This window comes from Trematosphaeria pertusa (genome assembly GCF_010094035.1).
Source record: "Trematosphaeria pertusa strain CBS 122368 unplaced genomic scaffold BU26scaffold_9, whole genome shotgun sequence".
In the NCBI taxonomy this organism is placed as follows: Eukaryota; Fungi; Ascomycota; class Dothideomycetes; order Pleosporales; family Trematosphaeriaceae; genus Trematosphaeria; species Trematosphaeria pertusa.
This window is the reverse complement of record NW_022987220.1, coordinates 1,894,049-1,906,949: the sequence shown is the minus strand read 5'-3', so window position 1 is coordinate 1,906,949 and position 12,901 is coordinate 1,894,049. Positions and strand designations below refer to the sequence as shown.

General features: G+C 48.2%; 5 protein-coding genes across 5 annotated transcripts; 2 read left to right on the top strand and 3 right to left on the bottom strand.

Annotated features, from left to right (window-relative positions):
* The first annotated feature begins 1,014 nt into the window (after window positions 1-1,014).
* On the top strand, window positions 1,015-2,880 carry BU26DRAFT_541577 (glutamyl-tRNA amidotransferase subunit A). The gene is made up of 4 exons (XM_033831602.1): window positions 1,015-1,408; window positions 1,456-1,557; window positions 1,610-2,412; window positions 2,463-2,880. The coding sequence occupies exons 1-4, from the start codon at window positions 1,123-1,125 to the stop codon at window positions 2,628-2,630; spliced, it is 1,359 nt and encodes a 452-aa protein (XP_033682766.1). The 5' UTR covers window positions 1,015-1,122; the 3' UTR covers window positions 2,631-2,880.
* BU26DRAFT_597756 (uncharacterized protein) lies at window positions 2,664-6,003 on the bottom strand (the record flags this gene model as incomplete). The annotated part of the gene is made up of 6 exons (XM_033835021.1): window positions 2,664-2,955; window positions 3,001-4,077; window positions 4,122-4,689; window positions 4,738-5,286; window positions 5,348-5,543; window positions 5,599-6,003. The coding sequence occupies 6 exons, from the start codon at window positions 6,001-6,003 to the stop codon at window positions 2,664-2,666; spliced, it is 3,087 nt and encodes a 1,028-aa protein (XP_033682765.1).
* A 1,207-nt stretch (window positions 6,004-7,210) lies between these two features.
* On the bottom strand, window positions 7,211-8,547 carry BU26DRAFT_520825 (uncharacterized protein). The gene is made up of 5 exons (XM_033829385.1): window positions 8,042-8,547; window positions 7,909-7,996; window positions 7,767-7,857; window positions 7,460-7,707; window positions 7,211-7,407 (listed from the first exon to the last, which is right to left on the bottom strand). The coding sequence occupies exons 1-5, from the start codon at window positions 8,381-8,383 to the stop codon at window positions 7,310-7,312; spliced, it is 867 nt and encodes a 288-aa protein (XP_033682764.1). The 5' UTR covers window positions 8,384-8,547; the 3' UTR covers window positions 7,211-7,309.
* Window positions 8,548-9,136: 589 nt separating this feature from the next.
* BU26DRAFT_520823 (Aldo/keto reductase) lies at window positions 9,137-10,243 on the top strand. The gene has a single exon (XM_033829384.1). It carries the CDS (start codon window positions 9,267-9,269, stop codon window positions 10,179-10,181), a length of 915 nt encoding a protein of 304 aa, XP_033682763.1. The 5' UTR covers window positions 9,137-9,266; the 3' UTR covers window positions 10,182-10,243.
* On the bottom strand, window positions 10,114-11,945 carry BU26DRAFT_520822 (beta-lactamase/transpeptidase-like protein). Its single transcript, XM_033829383.1, has 2 exons — window positions 11,878-11,945; window positions 10,114-11,825 (listed from the first exon to the last, which is right to left on the bottom strand). The coding sequence occupies exons 1-2, from the start codon at window positions 11,911-11,913 to the stop codon at window positions 10,218-10,220; spliced, it is 1,644 nt and encodes a 547-aa protein (XP_033682762.1). The 5' UTR covers window positions 11,914-11,945; the 3' UTR covers window positions 10,114-10,217.
* Window positions 11,946-12,901: the final 956 nt, after the last annotated feature.

The window sequence follows — 12,901 nt, the reverse complement described above, 5'->3', positions numbered from 1 at the left end:
TTTATATTATAGAGTAACTCTATAGTATTAATAGTAAACTTTCTTCTACTCTATATTATAGAGAGCTATAGTATACTATAGACTTAGCTCTAGATTCTATTAAATAGCCTAGAGCGTAAGCTATATCTAAGATTTATCTAAAGTTAATTAGGCGTTTATAGAAAGCTTTATAATAAGAATAGTAGTATTTAGTAGAGGCTTAGTATTTTTAGAGCGTTTAGTAATATAAGGCGTTTACTAATAAAGTACGTTAGTATAGTATAGAAAGAAAGAAATATACTAAAACTATCTTAAAATTATTACTTCTAAATATATAGAAGGCTTATAGTATATATAATCTTATTATAGTATATAACTTTATATAGCTAGATTATTTATATATATATCTATAGTTAGAGAAGAAAACTCTAGAAAGATTTTTTTAAACTTCTATCTCTTATTACGCTATACCTAGAAGAGCTAGCTCTATAAAAGTTTTCTAGAAATCTTTACTATAATATAGATACTATATACTATAAGTTTTATATATTATTATAGAGATATAATAGTACTTACTAGAAGTAAACTAGATTTTTTCTTAAAAGTTAGTTAAATACGTATAGCTTTTTAATTACGTAATATATCTTAGTGTAACTTTAGTATAAGGTGTAATATACTATAAGGAATATATATATAAATTTTTATAGAAAAATATAAAGGTTTCGCTAAGTTTTTTAAGAAATACGGGTTAATTTTCGTTGATTTTTCTTGCCAAGAAATCGTGGGCGGTCGATGATATGGGCGGTTCGATGATAAAGTACGTTATCTTTAAGTATCTTTTCGCACTGTACGCACTATAAGCACAGATGCGCTGCTATGCGCAGTAACCTGCAGAACCGCCAAAAAAAAGTTTTCCTAATGTGGGGGTGCTGTGTGTCGAGATCTCGTTACACATGCATGCACGCCACGTCACTTCACCCCGCACCGGTCAAAGTTGAATGCGATGTTATGTAGACTTAACTTGCCTCGACAATCTTACCTCTTCTTGACTAACGATTGAGCTTATATCCTTTCTAGACTACTAAACCTACGCCTATACCCTCATTGTATTTTGCTTGGCTACAGAAAACTTCCAGCACGGTCATGGCTGCGGACAAATTTGCCGATTCCAGTATACACCGTGACCTATACCGCTCCACTGCGTCCGAGATTGCGTCCTTGATCAGACCCGGGATCATCACGGTGGAGCAATACGTTCGCAGCCTCCTAGCACGTATCCGGAAACGGGACGAACACGTTCAAGCATGGGCGTTTCTAGACCCAGATTATGTGATTCGTCAAGCGAAGATGTTGGATAATGTTCCCGAAGATTGTAGAGGACCATTACATGGGATCCCCATTGCAGTCAAGGATGTGATCAATACCAAAGGTCATGCTCAACCCACTGGGAGGAAATCATCCATTAATGGTTCATAGACCTACCAACTCAACATAATTCTCCCGCCTATAAAGACAACCAACCGTGCGTGGATGCGACCTCCATCGGTGTCCTCAGGGAAGCTGGAGCTCTTATCATCGGTCGTGAACACATCTCTCCGCTTGTGCTAGAAACAAACTGACATTTGCGTAGGCAAAACGACCACGACTCAATTTGCAGCGATCAACGTCGGCCCAAAAACCCGTAATCCGCATGATCCATCTCGTACACCAGGTGGTTCATCATCTGGATCGGCAGCAGCAGTCGCAGACTACCAAGTGCCACTTGCGGTAGGTACTCAGACTGCTGGAAGCGTGATCCGCCCGTCCTCGTATTGCGGGATATACGGAATGAAGCCAACATGGAACGCTATTTCACCCGAAGGCCTCAAGATCTTCTCGATTTCCGTCGATACGTTCGGGTTTTTCGCTCGCTCTTTGGAAGATTTGGAACTGCTTGCGAACGTGTATGCATTGACTGACGATGAAGACACGCATGTGGTGGAGGATTTGACTGTCGATGAATTCAAGATTGGCATGCTCAAAACCGTAGTATGGCCAAAAGCTGGACCGGGTACGATTGCAGCTATGCAGCTCTGCGCAGATATCCTGAAAAAGCATGGAGCAGATGTTGAGGAAGTACACCTTCCTCACGAATTTGACTCAATGCCCGACTACCACGAGCAGATTGTGGCTGGAGATGCCCGAGCCTCATTCTTGGGCGAATATCGAATGAACAAGAAAGATCTTGACCAAGAATTGGCCGACTACGTGGAGAATGCGTCCAAACTGTCTTGGAAGGATCATTTGCACGCCAAAGACAGCGTTGCAACACTGCGACCGAGATTCGACAAGATCGCTGAACAGTATACCGTTATCATTACTCCTAGTGTAGTTGATGAGGCGCCATTAGGCATCGAATATACCGGGAGCCCGGTATTCAACTCCATGTGGGCGGTAAGTGAAATATTTTCGCGGTTTGAGCGCGAAAACTGATGCCCGAACAGTCTCTTCACATGCCTGTCATCAACATACCGGCGTTCAGAGGAGAGCACGGCATGCCAATCGGTGTCTCGTTAGTATTGCCGAGACGTTGTGACAGACAGCTACTTCGGGTCGCTAAAGTGATTGGCGGGTGTCTCATTCGCGATGGAGGATGGAAGACGGAATCATGAACGTCAAGAATACTTCGTTTTGCGAACCTCATCTCACCAATGCTCTCCATCACTCCAGAACCCCGTCGTTCGCCCGTTATACAAACATACTACCGAGTCAATCTGCTCCATCAACTCCTGGTCGGATGCTTGTTCGTTCCCAGCGAGAACATTCTCTTTACTCTTCTCTAATAGCGCTAAAGCCTTATCCCTCAACTTCTTCGACTCCTGACGTCTACTCTGTCCAAGCAAGACAAGTGCTAGTCGCAGTGTCGCTCTAGCAAGATCTTCTTCTCGCCACTTCACATCTATAATCCCATCTTTCAATATTGCTCTCAGATTCACCCTTAAATCAGTTAGCACTACCCGTGCGATCGACAAACTGACTCACTCTGCAAGTTCCAGATCGCCAGTGTGCTGACTACAAACAGCGACATAGTATCGGCTGGTCAAGGTATCGGAGTTGGACTTTCCTTTGAATTTGATTCGAGGCTCAAGTATTTCTTGATGCATCCTCAGCGAGGTCTCTATAGCGCCACATCTGAAATAGAACATGGCCACTAGTTGTTTGGTGGAATGAGCCATGAAGTTGCCCTCGCCAACTGCACCAACGACAACCTTGAGCGCATGCTCCGCCTTCTCTAGCAGCTGAGCGCTGTTCTTGGTTGTATTTGATAGGAGGACTTGAAATGCTGTTGCGTAGCCTGTTCGAGCTGGGAGTCCTTGCTCACCGCCGGCCTGATGATAATGATGCACCGCTAGGTCGACGTATTTCCTGGCGTCGTCCATATGGTTCAGCATAGTAGACGATATACACATATCGACGTAACTACGCCCGCGGTTGGTGTGGTCTAGGTGAGTCCATCTATTCTCTGGGATGTCGGCTAACCTCTTGCCCCGTAAGTTGATGGCCTCCAAGGCCAATCGTCTAGACTTTTCTCTCCCTTGAACACCCATATAGTTGCAGTATATACCGAGGGTACCGATTGCATCGGCTTTGGTAATTCTCGCTTCCTCGACCCCCTGGCGAATTAAGTCATTGCACACTGATTCTGCGCTCTCCAGAATGCTGATTGCATCTACCTGCTCCCCGTTGTTCATTAGGTAGTACCCTGCATCCCTCATCAGCGCAGCGTACTGAGCATTGCCACCAACCCTAGGGGATGACTGCACAAATACATCGTTGAGGCTGATGACCTGGGCAACATATCTATCGCACAGTTCCCAGATGCTTGAGTCACCTCGTTTGGCGACGCTCGGCACCGGGAATACGCGACGAACCATTTCAACCGCCATATCAAACATCATCTGTCTCTTCGAAATATCGGTATCAAGATGGTGGAGAATGTGCCGCTTGAGAGCTCGGTGCGTTCGCAAGCAAACAATGCCGTTGTGGTTGGTGTCGCGCTCGACGAGATGACGCTCGCGAAGGGACCGTATAGCTTCGTTGAACCTGGAGAATAAAACACTTGTCAGTGACTTTATCCGGTTCGAAAATTGGGAAGCGGCTACCTATGTCGATCCCAGAATTGCCATTGGGATCCATTGGTTTCGTGTTCTGCCGGTCCAACGAACATGCTCTCAGGAGCTGCATCAGCATCCAGGAAAGCCAGAAACTCGACAAGCTCTATAGCATCGGGTCCAAGACGTCTCCAAGCGAGATCCCACACAGTGGCCAGGGTGTGCTCATACTCAGTAAGGCACGACGTGTCTGTCACCGTCCACACCTGACTAGACTTGAATCGTTGCCGCAGGCAAGCGTTCATGTCGTCAATAAGGCATTGTGATCGAGTGACATAACCAGCAAAATGCGCAATTGCCAATGGCAGCCCTCCAAGTTGCGCTGACAACTTCTCGGCAGCCTCCTTTTCTGATTGACCGCGACGCAAGTACCTTTGGATAAGTTCTCGACCTTCTTCTGGCTCCATTGGCTGCAGGTGAATGCTGTCATCGCAAATGTTGGCGAAGTCCGGATTCTGAGAAGTCACAAGTATTGCGCCATTGTGATCTCCGGGAGGCCAAAATCTTCGCAGAGTCGAGAAAGTTTCGGCGTTGTCAAACACCAGAAGCCACTTCGTCCCTGCCAAAGATTAGGCTTAACCAGATAAGGTTTTGACAAAAAACATACCAGAGTGCTGAAGCCAATCGATCCCTTTCTCAATCATTCTTTCGACTTGAAGTGACTGGTCGTACATTTCTAGTTTTCGCATGGCGGACATGAAGGACTCTAGCAGAGTCGCATTTGATTCCGAGTGCATCCAGAAGATGTGTGAATAGCTTGCCTTGTAGATGTATACGTACTCAACCGCCGTCTGTGTTTTGCCAATCCCTCCTATGCCATGTATTACGCACGAGCGTCGAGACGGCGAGTGGGACTGATCGACTCGGTCGCGATTCACCTGAAGACTGTTGTGTAACTGAAGAAGCTCCGACCTTCTTCCTGTGAATCGGTGGTTTCTTTGTAAGGTCAAAGTGCTGACAGTCTTGACTGTTCTGTCGGTGACGAGAGAGGACAGGCTCTCAATACGGACTACCAGGTCCTGATGTCTTTTTTCTTGCTCTTGCACATCTGCAAGACGGACCTCATCATTGAAATAATTCCGAGATGCGTTGAGTGCAGCTTGGGATGCCCGAAATTCCTTCACAACAGAAGACCACTCCATCTGAATTATGACGTCTATTCTCCGTGAGTCTTCGTATGCGGTCTGGGAGCTTCTAATTGTTATTCTAGAACTTACATCTTTTCTTGGATCGTAACAGTTTGATGATCGCAAAACAGAAGTCAACATAGACCCTGTAAACTTGTCGTAAAGCTTCATTGAGTCTCGGGGTATGAAGGACTTCATTGAATGCTCTGAACCGGGGAAGATCATCGGATAGGGTGGAGAGCATTTCCATGATGTTCGAGAAGAGATTAGTGAAAAGCAGAAGGCACTTGTAATCGACGTGAGCGACGGTAGAATCAACTTCGAACACCCCGTGAACATACCTGCATTACCAATTGAACGCTACCCCAAATAAGTGACGCCGTGGCAGAGCCCTGCGTCATGGACGTGACTCCTTGAACAAAAGGCGAAATCCCATTCAGTATTTTGGCAATCGCGGGAATCCGTTTAACCTGGCCATTCGCAGTATACCTGTCTCTCAGATCTTGCAAAGAGCTTTCGCATGTGGCGTGAGCAAGTGTAGTATAGAACGACGGATCAGCCCAATTGCTTGCATTATTCAGTCTTTCGTTCACCGTCAATTGCCAGAGATCATTCTGAACATTGGCTCCTTCATCACCGAGCAGATCGAGGTTGGAAGTGAAGGCAGTCTGGCCCTTCTCGGAACCTGAGGAGTTTGACGAGCTAGTCGAAGACTTGCGGAAAAGATGCAGGCAAAATGTTTTCATGGTACCAGACAAAATGTCATCAAGGAACTTCTGAACAGAGGGATAAGGTGGGATTGCAGCGACAGACCACGCTGTTCTCCAGTCGTGACTTAGTGTTGCCGTACTCATTTCACAACACGTCACACAACGGTGCCCAGGTGGGTCTGTAGTGTTCCAACCGACGACAAGGAAGAGAGTCTGACAACCACATCATACAAGGGCAAACAAAGAGGCTCAAAAGCGAGAGATGCGAAAGCGACGGTACCTAGGTAAGGCAGAAATGGCGACGGTTCCAAGGTTGCGGCCCAAAAGCGCACATGTGCTCCAATTACTTATTCGGGCGCTTACGCCAAGCAGGCTTTCCCGTCGCTGTGCCATGTGCATGTGCGAATAGGCGTCAAGACTGGTTAGATGTCTCAATATCCATGTTCTCGTGCCGTCCCGCCTATAACATTCATGAGGAGGCAATATCTTTCAACGACGCTTTTGGCTGCATGCATTCCACCCCACATGCTGGTGTTACACCTCCATGGGAGTGGTTACTCTGCAAAAGCTGGCTTTTCATGTTGCATGATGGTGTGCACACCATTGCGCAGGCAGAGTCACACAAGCGTTTCCTAGTTAAACGCCCATGTGACCCTGTTCGAATAGTTTAATAGCCGTATTCTTTCTCAAGGCCCACCAAAACTCTTCATCCTCTACCTGCATCATACCGTCCAGGTACATCTCTTGACAGAAGCCATCACACCATCTTTCGCTATGGATCCCACATACGAAGCACGACAGCAGCCATGGAAGACCTGGCTGACCGAGGAGATCTCGAAGCGAGAGCAAGCCCGCCAGACTGAGGTGGGGCGCGAGGAGCAAGAACATCGTCGTCTTGCATACTTGAATCAAATGAGTGAGCAAGAGAGACTGGGACGCAAGGGTGCCAGTAACAAGGCTGGTTAGCCTAGCAGGTGCTGAGAAGCTGGTATGTTCAACGTCTAAGCTAAACAGATACGAGAAGTCTAACTAGTGTATGCAGAACCAGCTGGCAACTGTGTCTCTAAGGTCGATCTTCTTCCGGGCCGTTGTTATCTTTGCGATGGTCAGCCCTTGCCATACAAACTGGGATCACTCATTCGCGTCTTTTATTGCGTTGAGCGTGCTGCGTCAGATCAACCATGTCCTTGACTCGCATAAATTGACTAGGAAGGGAAAATGGAAAGTGATAAAATCTCAAATTTCATTCTTTATCGTCTGCGTAGGTTCAGCCTTGTCAGCTTCGTGAAGTGAAAAACAACATGGCACAACAAATGTCCGCTGCTGAAGGGCATTCCCAGGACTAGTTCGGTGACCAAATCACAGCCCTAACCTCAAGGCTTTCCCGGGGACGCGTGCCTTGCGGAGTCTCTTTCCAGACAAACGAGCAATGTGGTGTACCTTAGCCGCTATTAATCAAAGTTGTGTGAAAAATTTGCCACAGAAAGCTCACATTTTGCAATCGTGCCCTCTTGTTCCTCCGCCAAAGAGTCGAAGCATTTGATGATGAGGACCTCCTGATCCATCATTCCAGGCAAGAACCACCATTTATGGGCTGGATTCCGAGCAACCTGATAAAGCTCCCCGATCCATTGTGGAGAAGGCATGTCGGTTTCGATGAAATCCGATGGGTCGGTTGAGCGATAATCGCAGAGACACAAGGGGTGGTCATATAAGGGGGTGAATAGGGGCCTCCATATACTGTAAGGTATAAGTATGCATTGGCGCGCAAAGGCCCATGAAGCTGCTGTAATACTTACTTCAGGATCTGGAATCGCCCTTCACGAAGCGTATCAGCTTCTTCTCCAAATAGATTCTTGATCCTTCGGTACGCGGACGCCGGGGTTTGGTCTGAACACTATTTAGTCCCAAAAACACCCAAACGATTATGAAAGTACTCACCAACGTGAACATCTGCTGCAGCAGTGAGAGTCTGAATAGATTGAAGTTGTCTGAATGGATCCGAGTCTTCTCTGTCAACTCGACGAAGCTAAGGTTCATGAGTCATTGCCACAGTTCTCTCTTATACCCATACCGTATTGTCAAAGAATTGGACCTTTTCCGCGCCAAACTGGCGTTTGAGAAAGACTTCGCATTCGTCGTAATAGGTAGACTCAACCAGGTTACTGTCGTAGAAATCCGCCTCTTTCATTGAAGTTGGCATAGTGGCGGCTTGAAACCCCTGGCAATGTATCGAGAAGTCTTGCAGAACAGGCCTCATGTTCCGAATGGCGACTTCTGTTGGAGTTGTGGAAAGGTTGTTGGATTTGGCTCCTGGTACATTCCATGGCTCGAGGGAACTGACATATGGTTTCTCGGTCTTGTACAGCTCTAGTCGATCCATATATCTCACAGAGCCAAACGTATCTAGCTCCATGATGGCTTGACGGCACCTTTGAGAGTATTGGACTCGGTGAGGAGCAGATGAAGAAAAAAGTGGGCGGTCCTCTAGCTGCCGAGTGTTCGAGCGTCACTGGATAGTAACTAGGGGATGCTCCTCTCTACCGACTCTTCCGCACCCGCCATCAAGGCAAGGCAATCGGTTCATGTGATACAATGCCGCAAACTGCAGACTTCAAACAGGCAGGATTCGTAGCTGTGCATCAACCTTGAAAGCCATGACGTGGGACCCCATTCCCTACCAGTCCATGCAGGCAAGTCGTACTATCATTCCAATTTTCGTCAGAACACAGAGAAAGAAACACGTGGGGTCAATTCATGTTGCTCGTGGCTGAACCCAGCTTTTCATCCATCCAACCCGATGATGCGGCCTTATCAGCGTCTGCCTTGTTGACAAAAGGATTAAGGAAGTGAAGGACGCGGCCACCGGCGGCCTACTGGACTACTGTTGCGCAACCATGACCCCACTCTGTATCTCCGAAACTACTGGCTGCCGGGTAATACACGCATATGGTACGGAACGCGCTGCATATTGGTTATTCCAAGTCGCGTTAGAGAAGCGGGGTAAGCATGCTACATGGTACGATGTCGTGCCCAGATGTGTGGGCACTCTTAACTGTTTCCGGCGTTCTGTGAGGCAGTTGATGGGACAGCGTGTGTCAGCAGGCTGATGGAAGGTTTTGTTGAGTTGAGGGACGAGCGCCTCATTTTTGGCGCTCGCGGAGCTGCGCGCACCTGGTGCAGCGATCGGTGAGACGGTCTTTCTCGGATGTTGGAGGGACAAACCTGCGAGCTGAACTCAGCTCGACGACAGTCTTTCACTCGATCAAAATCATGCAGCTGAATTCCTGCTAAGTGCCATGGAAGGAAAGCCTCACCCGTCGAATTTTTTCCAGTCTGCAAAACCTACTCTTCTCAATGGCGATGCTTTTCCTCGACTTATCTATGGATCTAGCATCAGAGAGCACCGAAAGCCAGCCGATATTCGTGCCGCCTTCCAGAAAGGATATCGAGGACTTGATACTACATCCACTCGACGGTTCCACGATGAAGAGCTCGACGGTCAAGCTCTTCGCGAGTTGCTCGCCTCAGACTCCCCTCAGTTCAGCTTAAAACGGGAAGATATCTGGGTACAAACCAAGTTCTCGATTGCGTTCGATCAATCCGACCCATGGCCATACGACCCGGGGGACGAATTGGCCTTGCAGGTATTGAAGAGCATTCAGCGAAGCCTGAGCGACCTCGGCGTCGAAATCGTGGATGCCTACTTCCTTTCTTGTCAGCTAGATACTTTCGAAGATACGTTGGATGCTTGGAGAGCGATGGAAACTCTTGTGGAGCATGGCATTGCCAGATACTTGGGTATATGCCATGTCGATGCGAGGTCTCTCACCCAGCTTCTTGAGCGAGTTACCATCAAGCCTGCTTTTGTCCAGAATGAATTTGTCTTGGATCACAGCTGCAACTCGGATGTTTGGGAGATATGCAAGGAGTATGGTATTGTCTACCAAGTTTTTGGGTTGTTTTGGAAACATAACAATAACATGTTATCTCTGGCGCCTGTACAGCAACTCGCTCAGTCTACGAGTTCCACAACGCATGTTGCACTTCAGATGTTAATCTGGGCAGCCGCAATTGATGATGGATTGTACTTCAGCATGCTCGATGGCACGAGAGACGAGGAGCACATGGCGTTGAATTTGCAATTGCTCGAAGCGTTTCATTCGATTCCAAGTTCCTTTGTCAAGCAGTTTCGAGCAATGACTGACTTTTGAGTTTGCCACTGGTCTGTGGCGGACCTAGTTAGAGTGCTATTCACTCCGTACAAAACGAGTTATGACACTGCTCATTCGCCAGGTCAGTTCCTTGACATGTCCATCGCCCGTTCTATGGAAATTTAGCACGAACTCGTCAACTAAATCAAAAAGTCCATAACCCCTTTGTAGATATTCATCCAAATTCTTTGGCATGAAGCTCCACTGATTAGGGCGAAATGGCTGGAGGGGATGACGTTGGTTGGGTCGTTCATTGACGACCATCACCAGTGCAGTTTCGTCCAGGATGATGTGGACCTTGAAATTGCAACCCTCCAAAATGTACTGCCCCACGAAGTCCTCAGCCGAGGTCGGTTGATACCCTTCATCTCGAGCCTTCAGGAATGGTTGATAGAGCGTTCTGTTGAACCACGTCTTGTAAGAGTCGGCAGCAAGTTTTGCCTCTTGCAGAAAGTCAACTGCAGGCTTCAGTTGGAAAAGCCCCTGAATGACGTCCTGACAGATCCAGTCGGTGCAGTCACTTAGGCCGGTTCCGTTGGACAGAGCGAATATGGCAAACGTCACTTCGGGGACCACGTATAGAGAACATGTGTAGCCAGGAACATCCCCCTGATGTGAGTATATCGTAACAGGCAGCGATTCTTTTCCCAAGACTGGTGAACGCAGAGACCGATTGGGAGAGATGAGTCCGAGCCTAGCCGGAGTCGTTTGCCGGAACCATCCAAGGCAGTAGTGTTCATCTGCGGGGAAGGCTGGATCGACTATATTGTGCGCCGATGTTGCTATTAAAAGCCCTCTAATCGGATTGTTTGGAATCCAACGTTCTTGGCTAGCATCCTGCTCATCTCCATATTTGAAGGTGTCTGTGATGGCGACACACCACTTAGAAAGGTCCCCGATAGTGCTCTTCAGTCCACCAGATGCTCCATTCGCCGAAGTGCCGGAGAGTGCCGGTGGTGTTTCTTGAAACAAGCTCCCATCCGAAATGACGGTGTATGGAGTAGCGACATTGTTCGATTCGATGTCAACATCCGCTCCCGTTGTATCCCGCATCCCTAGGGGCTGCAAGATGCGCTCTCTGACAAAGTCGGACCAGCTGTCGACGTCTGCTAGCTTCTCAATGACCTTTCCGGCTATTCCGTAGAGAGCGTTGTTGTAGGCGTAAGACGCGCGGAACGTTCCTCGAACGGGAAGTGCGTTTACTAGACTCATGGCATTCTCTTTGTCAAGAGTCATCTGAGAATGCAGTCCCTGAACCAACGGATCTAAGCCAGCCGCCCCCGTTCGGTGAGACAGTATATCTCGCAAAGTGGCCATCGGCAGACCTGGGCTTTCTGCAAGCGGAGCGAAGTCTGGGAGAATCGAACAGACGGTTGAGTCCCATGACGTTTTGCCCTCGGCCACTAGAATCCCGATCGAAGTGGTGATGAACCCCTTAGTCAAGGAAGCGATGGAGTACAACGTATCCGACGTTGGTGGGTCGGGAGAACTGAGGTCCTTCACTCCAAAATGATGCTCGCAGATTGGTTTTCCTTCGAAAACGACTCCGAATGAAAGACCAGGCTGTTTGGTTGTCTGTCGGATCTGTTCGAACGATGGCAGTCGTTTCTCAATTTCCTCTCGAATGAGGCGTGCATCAAGGGACTTCAAATACCAGGTCAGCAGGAAACTTGAGCAGGATCAGCACATTGCATACCCGACGCCTTGTGTGAAGCTCTAGGATATTTTCCATCGTGACAGTAGCCTGACAATGTCGACTGCTATGTGACCGGACGCAACGGGTGGGGACGGGCTACTTATGAATTTATTGGAGCTGTGGGGTACCCAAAAGCCCCTAGCCTCGCATTGCAGGTGCAACCGAACAGCACAAGCCATTGGCTGTCTCAGAGCCCAGCCATCTGCACAGCACGCCAAATGTCACAAAAATAAAGACGAGCCTTTCCCGGCACAAGTCTTCTTGTGCTGTCAAGGTGTCTACTTCCGTAGGTACGTAAGCTAAGGTTGGGCCACGCCTGCGCTGAGCTAAGCCACAGCGCCGCAGAGTCACGTGAGCAGAGAGGCTAGGCAGCCTGCACATTGGGGTGGTATAAACACAGCCCATCCTCATTGGCGTGCGCAGAATCGGCGATTTGCTGGCCGTTCTGGTCACAGTCGTTTCCGGTGAACGGTGGACGGCCAATCGCATCGGCCCGCAACCATGCCTGTAGCGGCAAAGCCGAAAACTCTTTTCCCTCATCTCATGCTTTAGACCTACTTTCTGCATCCCAAATGGCTTGTTAGTTCCAGGCGATCAACGCCGCGATGTCTCTTTAATGTTCTCCCCAAGTTCCACGGACGCCTAAGGAACATTACCTAGGTATGCCCCTTCGTTCATCCACGTGACATGCCGATTGTCTTCCGAAAACCCTGAGCTTTGATTCGCAACTACCGCGCTATTTAGGTAGTCAAAATTGGTACAATCAACAGGAACGTGGCTCGTATATGAAAATAGAAAGAGGGCGGGCTTATACTGCCTAAAAGCGAACCTGAAGAATGACAAGTGGGCATGCCACCAAGGACCTAATGAGGCAATTTCTTCGATCCAACATGATTGAAAACCAGCTATAAACACGACGACCCTCCAACTCGAGTTCTGAAATTAATCAAGAATTCCTCAGTATCCACAGCTATGATCGTGTGGTCATCCCTCCTCACGCTCAGCGCCCTTGTACTCACCTTAA